General features: G+C 31.6%; 1 protein-coding gene across 1 annotated transcript; it reads left to right on the top strand.

Annotated features, from left to right (window-relative positions):
- Positions 1-9,917: 9,917 nt before the first annotated feature.
- LOC112538508 (uncharacterized) lies at positions 9,918-13,569 on the top strand. The gene is made up of 2 exons (XM_089270387.1): positions 9,918-10,202; positions 11,470-13,569. The coding sequence occupies exons 1-2, from the start codon at positions 9,918-9,920 to the stop codon at positions 13,567-13,569; spliced, it is 2,385 nt and encodes a 794-aa protein (XP_089126513.1).

The following is a 13,569-nucleotide window of genomic DNA, read 5'->3' as shown; positions in this document are numbered from 1 at the left end:
GCATAATTCAAATAAAGACAAAAGACTAAAAAGCAAAAATGACAAATCTAATGACTATTATCGTGTATAAACTTATTGAGTAAAACGTTGAAGTTTATAATAGCATCTATACCATATATAAAGTCAAAACATGAAATTTTTGTCTAAAGATTGTAGCCAAACTAAAAGGATTCTAAAGAAAATTTTTTCACAGCCTGAAAGCCATGATTAAACTTCATCCACGAAAAATAGTCAGAGCTTTTTCGGAGTTCAGGTCACTGAGAAATTACCGCTTAAACAGGGTAGGGGAAAAAATGCAGAATCCGTATCTTTGACTACTAACTTTGGGGGAAAAACTTTTTGGTTATTTGGGTTAGGGTTCTATTAAAAAGGGATTTATGTAAAATGGTCTTTCGATTAAAGATTTGATAAGAATATTTTAATATCATTGTTACCTTTAAACATACAAGTTTGGTCAAATTTGGTCTTGCTATCAATTCATCATCAGATATTAAATATTCTGAATTTTTTGAACTTTTTCTGGATTCAAATTTCAATTCATCATCTCTTTAAACCCATTGTCTTGACATCTCAACTTGGGATTTCTATTTCGACCCATTCCAACCAACATTAACCAATTTATACCTCAATTTTTGCTTGCTTTGACTGACAAACTACCGAAATGTCGACCACTGTAAACATGGTAAGTTAATCAACCAAATTATGAACTTAATTTCAAGTTAGAGTCAATGTAGAGGTGTGAAGTGTATTTTATTGGTCAATCAGGCTTATAAAAAGAAACAATTTCTTTCAGATTTAGACTCTTTTAGTTTGTAAGGACATAAAAACTGAGTCCATTTGTGTGATTTGAAGATTTCTCTGATTGTCAGTTTCCAAGAAAATCGAGTTTAAAGTTGAAACTTCGATCGCCTTTTGTTCAGCTATGGAAGCAGATTTTTTCATGAAACTCATTTACTGATTTAACTTCGATGTTCAACCAGAAAACCCACTTATTTTGAGAAATAGAGCCTTCTAATTGTAAAAACAATTATTCAGATTTTCAGTTTAACCGAACGCATTTTGTGATCATGAGAGTTAGAGACTGAGACTTATCACTGATTCATAAATATTGTTGAGTCATATTATAGATTGAATATTATAATAATTTAACCAATTGATCAATTTTTATCTTGATTTTTGCCATTGATCTTAAAATTTAAGCCTTATTACTTCGAGAATAGCGCTACTTACAATCATCATTCTTACAACAATTTAATTCTTTACTAATTTATAATTCAATTCAATCTAATAACTTTCCGTTAGCACATTCGGGTTATGATATTTATGTTGTAAATACACAAGCAACAACTTATTCAACAAAACAAACTCATATCAACCCATTTCTTGGTAAATAAACCAATTTTCAGTTTAAACTTCAAAAGACAATGCAAAAAGTACTGTTGAAGCCTCGAACATACGAGTAAAGATAAAACATTATTTTCAAATATATGCACAAATTGACACAAATACTGAAAGCAAAGTGGCAAAAACGGGTAGAAATGCATTTCTTTCAAATTGAGACTCTATTAGTTTGTAAGGACATAAAAACTGAGTCAAATGATTTAAAGATTTCTCTGATCGACAGGTTCCGAGAAATCGAGTTTAAAGTTGAAACTTCGATCGCCTTTTGTTCAGCTATGGAAACAGATTTTTTCATGAAACTCATTTACTGATTTAACTTTGATGTCCAACCAGAAAATACACTTATTTTGAGAAATAATGTTTTTTGTTTCTGTAAAACAAATCAAGTTAAATTTCAGTTTGACTGAACCCATTCTGTGCTCATAAGAGTTAGAGACTGAAACTGATTATTGATTTATATTGTTAGGTCACATCATAGTTCAAATAAACCAACCTACTCATCAATAGTTATCTTGATATTGAATTAAAGCCGCATTATTTCGAGGATATCATCACTTATAATCATACTTATAATCATCATTCCTTCAACAATTTGATTCTTTACTAATTTATCATTCAATAGAATATAATAACTTTTCGTTAGCGCATTTGGGTTATGATATTTGGGCTGTAAATGCACAAGCAACAACTTATTCAACAAAACAAACTCATCTTAACCCATTTCTTGGTAAATAAACCAATTTTCTGGTTGAACTTGCAAAGATGCCTACAAAAGTACTTTTGAAGCCTCGGACATTTGAGTAAAGAGTTGATGCTTGGTCTTTTGTAGGGACATAAAAACTGTTTCCATTCGAGCTATTAAATAGTTCTTTTGTTGACAGTTTTCAAGAAAACTACAGTCAAAGTCGAAACCTCGAAAACCTCATATTTTTTGTGACAACCTCAAATTTATTTGGTTTCTCTTATTAATATTAGTATTGATTATGAATAAGTAAATTATTAGAAATAAATTGCTTTCAAATTTAGACTCTGTTAGTTTGTAAGGACATAAAAATTAAGTCCATTTGTGCGATTTAAAGATTTTTCTGATTGACAGTTTTCGATAAAATTGAGTTTAAAGTTGAAACTTCGATCGCCTTTTGTTAAGCTTGGAAGCAGATTTTTTCATGAAACTCATCTACTGATTTTACTTCAACGTTTAACCAGAAAATGACAATTTATCAGTTATTTATTAATCAATTCTCAAATCTGAAATTATGAGCAAAACAACTCTATATATTTTTTGGAGACTTATGAAGTCAGTATATTATAACCCATAATGCAATCTAATCATTGTTGAAAGATCTGTTTATGATTTAGCTGTTCTTGCTTCGGACTAAAGAATCCGTACCTCTTTCTATTGTTTTAATTTGATTTGTTTATTTTTAGTTTAAAGCGTATGTTGGTTTTTCTTTTGTGTGAAGGATTTGATGAAAGAGTTGTGAGATCGGACTTATGTGCAAAAACAATTTCTTTCAAATCTAGACTCTGTTAGTTTGTAAGGACATAAAAACTGAGTGCATTTGTGTGATTCAAAGATTTCTCTGATTGACAGTTTTCGATAAAATTGAGCTTAAAGTTGAAACTTCGATCGCCTTTTGTTGAGCTATGGAAGCAGATTTTTTCATGAAACTCATCTACTGATTTTACTTTGTTGTTCAACCAGAAAATGCACATATTTTGCGAGATACAGTTTACTGTTTCTGTAAAAAAGATCAGTTGGATTTTTAGTTGAACCGAACGCATATTGTGATCATAAGAGTTAGCGACTGAAACTTATTATTGATCCTGAATATAGTTTGGCAGCATGGATCAAGTAATTGAATCAATTTATTAACAGTTATCTTGATTTTAGCCAATTATCTTTAAATTTGTACCTAATCATTTCGAGGATAGCATCACTCACAATCATTATTCTTTCAACAATTTAATCCTTTATAATTGATTATTCAATGCTATCTAATAAATCTCCATCAGCGCATTCGAGTTATATTTTTTGGTCTGGAAATGAAAAAGTAAGACTTATTCAACAAAACAAACTCATTTCAACCCATTTCTTGGTAAATAAACCAATTTTCTGGTTAAACTGAAAGTGTAATTCAAAATAATGTTAACTCTCGAACATTTGAATGAAAAGTTTATACTTGGTAAGTTTGTAGGGTCAAAAAACTGAATCCATTTGTGCGATTTAAATATTTCTCTGATTGACAGTTTGTGAGAAAATCGAGTTCAAAGTTGAAACTTCGATGACCTTTTGTTCAGCTATGGAAGCAGACGTTTTCATGAAACTAATTTTACTGATGTAACTTTGCTGTTCAACAAGAAAATGCACTTATTTTGTAAAAATAGATTCTTCTGTTTCTTTAAAAGTGTTAAACCGAACGCATTCTGTGATCATAAGAGTAAGAAATCGAAACTTATTATTGATTTATAAATATTATTGGATCACATCATAGATCAAATCATCAAATTTATCAATAGTTTTCTTGATTGCTACCATCGGTCATTGAAATTTGAGCCCCATTATCTTGAGATTAACATCAATTACAATCATTATTCTTTCAACAATTCAATTCTTTACTAATTAATGATTCGATGCAATCTAATAAATTTCCACTAGCGCATTCGGGTTATGACATTTGGGCTGTTAATGCATGAGCAACAACTTATTCAACAAAACAAACTCATCTCACTCATTTATTGGTAAATAAACCAATTTTCTGGTTAAACTTGAAAATGAAATGCAAAAAGTACTGAAAAAGTCTTGAAATTTGCGTAGAGTTTAGGTTTGATGTGATTGTTCGGGACATGAAAACTGAGTCTATTGATGCTATTAAATATTCATATGATGAACAGTTTCTAGAAAACAAAGTTGAAACCTCGATCAGCTTTGTGATGTTGTGGTAGCAGATTTTTTTGATAAAACTTATTTCACTGATTTAACCAGAAAATTGTTTCATTTTACCAAATAAAATTTTAATTTTACTGTGAAACAGTTTGGTGAAATTTTTGTTGAACCCAAAGCTTTCTCGGATCATAAGAGACAGAGCATGGAATCTTATTAGCGATCCATAAAAGTTTGTTAGGTTACATCGTAGATTAAATAATTTTATCAATTTATCAGCATTTCTCTTCTATTTGGCCTTTGGTCTTGAAAATTTGAGCCTCATTATTTCGGCAATATTATCACTTACAATCATCATTCTTTCAACGATTCATTTCTTTATTGATTAATAATTCAATTAAATCTAATAACTCTAAATTTGCGAATTAGGGTTATGATATTTGTTAGTTAAATGCACAAGAAACAACTTATCTAACAAAACAAACTCATCTTAACCCATTTCTTGGTAAATAAACCAATTTTCTGGTTAAACTAGAAAAGGCTATACAAAAAGTACTGTTGAAGTCTCGAACATTTGAGTAAAGACTTGATACTTATTCAGTTTGTAGAGACATAAAAACTGAGTCCATTTGTGTGATTCAAAGATTTCTCTGATCGTCAGTTTCCGAGAAAATCGAGTTCAAAGTTGCAACTTCGATCGCTTTTTGTACAGCTTTTGAAGCAGCTTTTTTCCATGAAACTCCTCCACTGTTAATACTTTGATGCCAACCAGGAATGCACTTATTTTGTGAAATCAAGTCTTCTGTTTTTATAAATTAGATTTGCTTATCCTTCTAATGCAACAATAAACCATCAACCTGAATTAACAAAAAAATTTCCCTTAAATCAATAGTAAGAGATACGAATTCTGCATTTTTTTCAGCCTGTATGGACCCTAATTTCTCAGAGACCTGAACTCAGAAAAAGCTCTGACTATTTTTCTTGGATGAAGTTTAATCATGGCTTTCAGGCTATATCAAATTTTCTCGAACACCTTTTATTTTGGCCACAATGTTTACCCAAAAATTTCATGTTTTGACTTTATATACCGGGCTTTTTTTTTCATTTTACGCCTTCATGCAGGCATAACTCACGAACTGTTAGTGCTACAGACTTCAGACTTTAACCATAAGCTTAACTAGATTGCACAACGATAAGTTCAAGTGCTCAAGGTTATTCAAGGTCAATTCTTTATTTGACCTCTAATTGACATTGAAAGGTCATTGTCTGAAATCGCAAAATTTTTCTGATCCGATAGTGTTAGTTACATGTTCATAACTCATACCATTGGAAAGATGGAATGAATTTTTCCTGATCAACTGAATGTTAAGGAATCACCCATATCCTTTAGTCAGTATGAGTTATGAACATGTAACTAACACTATCGGATCAGAAAAATTTTGCGATTTCAGACAATGCCCTTTCAATGTCAATTAGAGGTCAAATAAAGAATTGACCTTGAATAACCTTGAGCACTTGAACTTATCGTTGTGCAATCTAGATAAGCTAATGGTTCAAGTCTGAAGTCTGTAGCACTAACCGTTCGTGAGTTATGCCTGCATGAAGGCGTAAAATGAAAAAAAAACGCCCGGTATTGTGTAGATGTGTCAATGTAGATTAGTCTGATTTTCTCGATCTTGATCTTGATTCTGTCTTGATCTGTTCAGTTGGACCGAACGCATTCTTTGATCATTAGAGTTAGAGCTAGAACTCATTATTGATGCATAAATATTGTTTGGTCACATCATAGATCAAATACTTCAAACAATTTATCAATAGTTATCTTGGTTTCGGTCATTGATCTTAAAATTTAGCTCTGATTCTCTCAAGATTTGCATAACTTACACTCATTATTATTTCACAATTTGATTCTTTACTACTAATAATTCAATTAAAACAAAAGTTTCTGCATTAGCGCATTTGGGTCATGATGTTTATGCAGTAAATGCACGAGCAACAACTTAATTAACGAAAAAAACTCATCTTAACACATTTCTTGGTTAATAAACCAATTTTGTGATTAAAATTTGAAATGTAATGCAAAAAGTACTAAATGAGTCTCGGTTATTAGAGGAATGAGTTGATACTTGGTGAGTTTGTATGGACATAGAAACTGAGTTAATTGGTGCTTTTAAATAATCTCTCCGATGAAAAGTTTCTAGAAAACCGGGGTCAAAGTTTAAACTACGATTGCCTTTTACTCAGTTGTGGAAACAGATTTTTTTATAAAACTTTTTACTGAGGTTTCTTGGGTTTCTTTTCAGAAAATGATCTTATTTTAGACTTCAACTTTTTATTTCCTTCAAAACAGATGAATCAGATTTTCAGTTCCACTGAACGCATTTTATGATCATAAGAGTTAGAGACTGAAACTTATTATTAATTTAGTAAAATTGTCAGGTCACAACATGAATCAAATAATTCAACCAATTGATAAATTTTTATCTTGATTTTGGCCATTGATCTTAAAATTTAAGCCTCATTATTTCGAGATTAGCATCACTTACACTCACCATTCTTTCAACAATTTGGTTCTTTACTAATTAATAATTCAATTCAATTTAATAACTTGCCATTAGCACATTCGGGTTATGATATTTATGTTGTAAATGCACAAACAACAACTTATTCAACAAAACAAACTCATATCAACCCATTTCTTGGTAAATAAACCAATTTTCCGGTTAAACTTACAAATTTAATTCAACCATAATGATGAAGACCCGAACATTTCAATACAGACTTGAGACTTAGGTAGTTTGTAGGGACATAAAAACTGTGTCCATTTGTGTGATTTGAAGACTTCTCTGATCTACAGTTTCCGAATAAATCGAGTTTGAAGTTGAAACTTAGATCGCCTTCTGTACAGCTATGGAATCAGATCTTTTCATGAAATGCGTTCTACTGATTTTACTTTGTTGTTCAACCAGAAAAGTTTGAGAAATAGTTTCTGTTAAACAGACAAGCTGAGCCCGCTCATGACTGATGGTAAATTTCTTCCACTGAATACAATCCGATCCAGATTTCATTTAAATCAGAGACTAAAATTATTGAACTATTGTCAATTAGATAAACTCAAAAAATTTGTGTTGAGATTTGAGCCTTTGTTGGCTGTGTAGGTATAAAAATGATTTACTCATATTTCTCATGCAACAATAAACCATCAACCTGAATTAACAAAAAGTTTTCCCCTTAAGTCAATTGTAAGAGATACGGATTCTGCATTTTTTTCACCCTGTTTGGACGTTAATTTCTCAGTAAGCTCAATTCAGAAAAAGCTCTGATTATTTTTCGTGGATGAAGTTTAATCATGGCTTTCAGGCTACATACAATCTTCTTGAGAATCCTTTAGTTTGGCCTCAATCTTCACGCAAAAATTTCATGTTTTGACTTTATATATTGTGTAGATATGTATATGTAGATAAGTAAGATTTTCAGTTGAACCGAACGCATTCTTTTGATCATAGAAGTTAGAAACTGCAACTCATTATGCATCCATAAATATTGTTGGTCATGTCATGGATCAAATACTCTAACCAATTCAGCAATAGTTATCTTGATTCTGTCCATTGATCTTAAAATTTTAGCTTCATTATTTCGAGATTATTTCTTCACTTAACATCATCATTTTTCAACAATGCAATTCTTTACTAATTAATAATTCAATTCAATTTAATAACTTTCCATTAACGTATTTGGGTTATGATATTTATGCTGTAAATGCACAAGCAACAACTAAACAACTATTTCAACACATTATTGATAACTAAACCATTTTTGAAGTAATGAACCGTTTGTTGTATCTTCAATCTATTAATTCATGAATGGTCATTCTTTTTTCATTAAGATTTGCAAATACTGTTCTTATCAAGCATCAGATGAAATCGCTCTCTTTATGCACCAATGCAAAGATTTTGATGACGAGGTCATGATTGAGATTGAAGAGCCAGCTAAAAATCAAAATACGCGACAGACACGTTCAATGTGCAAAAAAGTGGAAATCAAACAAGAGAAACTGAGTCCAAAACCAAAGCGACGTCGCAACCGACAAATTTAAATGGAATAACAATCTGAACCAACAAATTGTTTGGAAACCACTGTTTTGAGCCTCTATAACAATTTTAAATTTTGATTCTTTATTAAACAAAATTTCTATACTATCAAATTAAAAATATTCCGAATTTCAACTTTAACCATGATTTACTTTTCAACTATTGATATTCAAAATCAAATTCAAATATCTGATATTTAATATTAGTAGATTCACCTTGATGAACTTTAAACGATGATGTCCAGAAAGTTAGTCTCACTCAAAAAAAATTGATTCAATTTACTTTACACACGTTGCCTCAATTTATTTGAACAAAAATAATTACTTTCTAAGCAACAGCTCATTTACTGAGCAATATTGATGTTCTTTGAGATCAAATAGTAATTTGCAAATATTTTTCCGTTGAAATACAGGTTCTTACGGAATATCGTTCCTTTTACACGGTATTCGATCGCATGTTTTCATCTTACAGAAATGATCTGGAACGAATAGGGATGGATGCAAATTGTAGAATAACTTACATTTACGAAATTCATCGTCCCGTTCATGATAACTTATCATCACTTTTCCATTTATTTGACTATAACCAAGGGGAAGTAATTTGGCATATTGATCGAGTTGTTAATTATTTTCATTTTCTATACAATCAGGCAATTTTTATGCAGCAAAATATCGTTTTGATCAATGTTGATGTCTACGCTTTTGCCTGTTATATTGCCAAAGAATTAGAAAACATCTATATTGACTTAATGCTTGAATACGATGTTTTTGAATAGCCAGCATTGAGCTACATATATCCCTTAATCTGCATTTCCATTAAAACTTTATAACAATAACACTTTGAATGTTCCTTCATCATGTACTACTGATGCCATAAACCTTTGATTTACGAAAAATTTCTTGATGAATTTATAGTTGAAAACTTTGAAAAATAGCAAAAAATCACTTTTTAACCCCGATTTACTCGACAAACAATTGCTTGGAAATTAAAAGTTTAGTATCAGGAGATTCAGCTTGACAAGCTCTTTGCGTAGATGCCTTGAAAGTTAGTCTCACTAAAAAAAGAATTTTTGCCTCATTTTAACATTGAAAATATTGAAAACACTGTAAAAATTTAAGTTTCAACTCTCATTAAATCACGAAATACATGTTAGAAATTTACAAATTTTACATTAGGAGACTCAGCTCAACAAGCTCTTTGCGATGATACCTAACTTTGACTTACGAAAAATTTCTTGATGAATTTATAGTTGAAAACTTTGAAAAATAGCAAAAATTCACTTTTTAACCCCGATTTACTCGACAAACAATTGCTTGGAAATTAAAAGTTTAGTATCAGGAGATTCAGCTTGACAAGCTCTTTGCGTAGATGCCTTGAAAGTTAGTCTCACTAAAAAAAGAATTTTTGCCTCATTTTAACATTGAAAATATTGAAAATAAATCTGAAATTAATTTACACTTTAAGTATGATTAACTTATCGTATAATAGTTTTATATAGCAGATTGTAATTTTTTCTGTAAATTTGACTACAGGGTATAAATATGTATCGTTCATTCTACTCAGTTATGAATCGCATCTACGTTTTCTACAAAAAGGATTTGGAAGCCATTGGAATGGATGAAAATTCCCAAATAACTATTATTTACGAAATAAATCGACCTCTTAATGATAACTTGACACCATTTTTCGATTTATTTAACTACAAAGATGGCGTGGTAACTTGGAATTTAGCTCGAGTTTTGGATTATCTTGATTTCCTTTATCAACGGGCGCTTTTGATGGACGAAGATATTGTTAAGATCAATGAGCATGTTTACGATTTTGTTGTTGGCTTGGGAAAGGATCTTGAAAAACTCTTCAATGAATTGATAATTAATCATGATGCCTACGAATAGCTTATGTTTTTTTCATTTGATATTTTGCTGATTTTTTATTTATTTAATTTCTTTTCCAATTTACTGTAAACTTTCAAGTAAAGAGTAAAAAGTTTAATGAAAAATTTCTGCATCTAAGTGTCGACTCTAAAGTAACTTTTAAGGCCTTTCCCCATCGAAACTTTATTGTCGTATGATGCGCCATCATGATTTCCAATCATTGCGAATCATCAAGTGAGCTACAAAAAGTCAACTTTGAAAGTCAACATATTAAAAAAACTAAAATTAATTTACACTTTAACCATGATTAACTTCTCAACTATTAGTCTGACATTTAAAAATTTGATATCAGTAGATTCACTTTGATAGCTTTAAACGATTATGTCCAGAAAGTTAGTCTCAATTCAAAGAAATTTTCACCTTTACTCCGTCGCTGCAAAACTTTCCAATTATTTTCTGCAAATCAAAACTAATTTAGATTAATTTCTCACTATTTTTTTTCATCAATGTAGACGTTATTCGAAGCTTATGCGCTGGAAATTATGTTGATTCGAAAATGTAATAAATTACGAAAAGAGCTAATAGAGGCTGGCTTCGAATATATCAAATCTTGGAATCTGGATCGTTCTGGATCATTTGCTGAAAGGATCAGGGCATGCGATTCGATCACTTTTCCTGTAGTGGATAAACATAGTCTGATCCTGAAGGATTTAGAATATGTATTAGCGGTCTTTAGCAATATAATCGACCGAGTTTCGAAAAATCAAGCATCACCTGAACAAAAATTATTTGTTGAAATCGATATATCATTTTACTTGATTATAGTCGAGCCATATCCTGTCTTGATTAAATAAATATATTCCAATTTTTTCTTCAGTTATAAATAAGTGAATTTTCATAAATCGTTTATGAGCATGTGCACCTTTCCTTTCCTTCTTAAGATCGAGCTGACTTTGTGAAAAATTTGAAAAATTTACTTTTTGAATGCTTAGAAGATTAAACAACTTTTCCAAATTCTAACATTTCAAATTTCCGTACTTAACTCATGGTTTAAGAATTATATAAGCAAAGTTCAAGCCTTTTTATTGTGATTAAATTGCATAATCACTGCAACAACGTCGTTATCGTTAAATTAGATCGCGTTATAAAGATATTATTACTTTTCTCTCAAAACGAGTTCTTTCTTCTGCGCTAATCATGTTCGATTTCTTCTTTGAAGGTTACACCAAGGAGAGGGAGACCAAGAAGAACGAGTGCAACACCTAGACGGACCCCATATAATAGAGATCGATTACGAAATTTTCAACGAAATCGGCGTGATATTAGTGCATCCGGATCAAGTCCAACTGACGCACTTTGTATTGGCATTGCCCATCATCAAAATATTTCAGATTCTTTAACTTCAAATTTAGAATCTGCTTATTTAGTTTGTGGTCATTGTAAAGCTAATGTTTTTGAACATGAGAAACAGCGTGGGGACTCTTTCAGTATCTGTTGTCAGAAAGGGAAAATTATGCTCCCAACTCCACAATATCCTGATTTATTCAAGGCCCTTCTAACAAAACAGCATCCACAATCTGATCATTTCGTGAAGTTTATTTGTCAATATAATTGTGCATTTTCTTTTGTCACTTTTGGTGCCAAAATTAATGTTCCACAAGGTCATGGTAATTATTTTTTCAAGATTTGTGGCAATATTTATCATTATATCAATCCATTAGACTCAACAGCTATTGGTGGGCAGCTCTATCTTTTAGAACAAAGTGAAGCAAATAGAATCCGTTTATTACACAACGCCAATCTATCTTTAAATCCCTCTTTGATGCATGATATTGCAAACTACTTACAAGCTAATAATCCTTACGCTATTAGTTATAAAAATATGCGCCAGATTCAGTTAGAAGAGCAGATATTAGCCAGAAGAAATCGAAGACGAGCAATTGAGTATGGGTTACAGTTTTTTAATGATCCAGTTAATAGTGCTAACAGAGGTAATGTCCCTTTAGTCTCAGAAATCGCCGCTGTGTTCGAAACTGAAGATGGTGCTCCTCCATCCAACATCAGCGTCAGAGTTTATCCAAGACAAACAAATTTTTCCAATACAATTTCATATGTAAGTCCACATTTGGATCCAATGGCCTATCCTATTCTTTTCCCTAATGGTGAACAGGGTTGGAGATCTGGTTTACCTCATCAAAGTGAATTCGCTACTGCTGTGCTCAAAACGATATCTGTCAGACAGTTTTATTGCTATAGATTATTCGACAGACAGGATTCATTCAATCCTGTACTCCACGCAGGGAAACTGACACAGCAATATATTGTTGAGCTATACACTAGAGTTGAATCTGCGCGATTGAAATGGATTCGAGATAACCAAAGCAAACTTCGAACTGATACTTATGCTGGACTACTTGATGTCCTGAATTCAAGATCAGAGACTGACGGGATAAGAGCAGGAAAATTGGTTATTTTGCCAAGTTCTTTTTCTGGTAGTCCTAGAAACATGCAATTAAAATATCAGGATGCAATGGCGGTTGTTCGTCATTGTGGGAAACCGGATTACTTTATTACGATGACATGTAATCCAAAATGGACAGAGATACTTGAATCACGTTCTCCATTTGATGACATTGCAAACAGAGCAGACATTGTAGTTAGAGTTTTTGAAGGTAAAATTCAACAACTTAAAGAATTATTAGTGACTCAAAAAATATTTGGTTCTGTTATCATTCTTATTTATGTTATCGAGTTTCAAAAGAGAGGTTTACCTCATGCACACATATTATTGAAAGTTTCTGACGAGTACAAGCCTAGAGACTCAGATATTATTGATAAAGTTGTTTCAGCTGAGATTCCATCGCAAGCGGATGATCCAATATTGCACTCATTAGTTACTAAACATATGATTCATGGTCCGTGTGGACAACATAATCCCAACAGTCCATGCATGCTTGACGGTAACTGTTCAAAAGGGTTTCCAAAACCTTTCCAGTCAGAAACAATTCTGAATGAAAACGACTACCATGTTTATCAAAGAAGAGATAATGGTATTACAATATCTTTGAGAAATGGAAGTGTAACTGTTGATAATTCTTTTGTCGTTCCATACAATAAGTTTCTATTGAAATATTTCCAATGCCACATCAATGTGGAGATTTGTTCCACAGTAAAAGCTGTCAAGTATCTCCATAAGTATTTATACAAAGGCTACGATCTCGCCAGTTTGAAAGTGGTTGAGAGACGAGATGGAGAGGAGCTAGACTACGACGAAGTAACGCATTATACAGGGCTATTCAGCTACTTAGTAAGATGTTGA

This window comes from Tetranychus urticae, chromosome 1, assembly GCF_039701765.1.
Source record: "Tetranychus urticae isolate SD_2017Ah chromosome 1, NJAU_TeUrti_SD_1.0, whole genome shotgun sequence".
Lineage (NCBI taxonomy): Eukaryota > Metazoa > Arthropoda > Arachnida > Trombidiformes > Tetranychidae > Tetranychus > Tetranychus urticae.
The sequence above is the reverse complement of the archived record's forward strand: the minus strand, read 5'-3'. Positions and strand labels throughout refer to the sequence as shown.

Excerpts from the sequence above, each read along its gene's own strand:
- LOC112538508 (XM_089270387.1), top strand. The coding sequence starts at position 9,918 with ATGTATCGTTCATTCTACTCAGTTATGAATCGCATCTACGTTTTCTAC. Across the intron at positions 10,203-11,469 it reads AGCATGTTTACGATTTTGTT|GTTACACCAAGGAGAGGGAG; the intron begins GTTGGCTTGGGA and ends TCTTCTTTGAAG.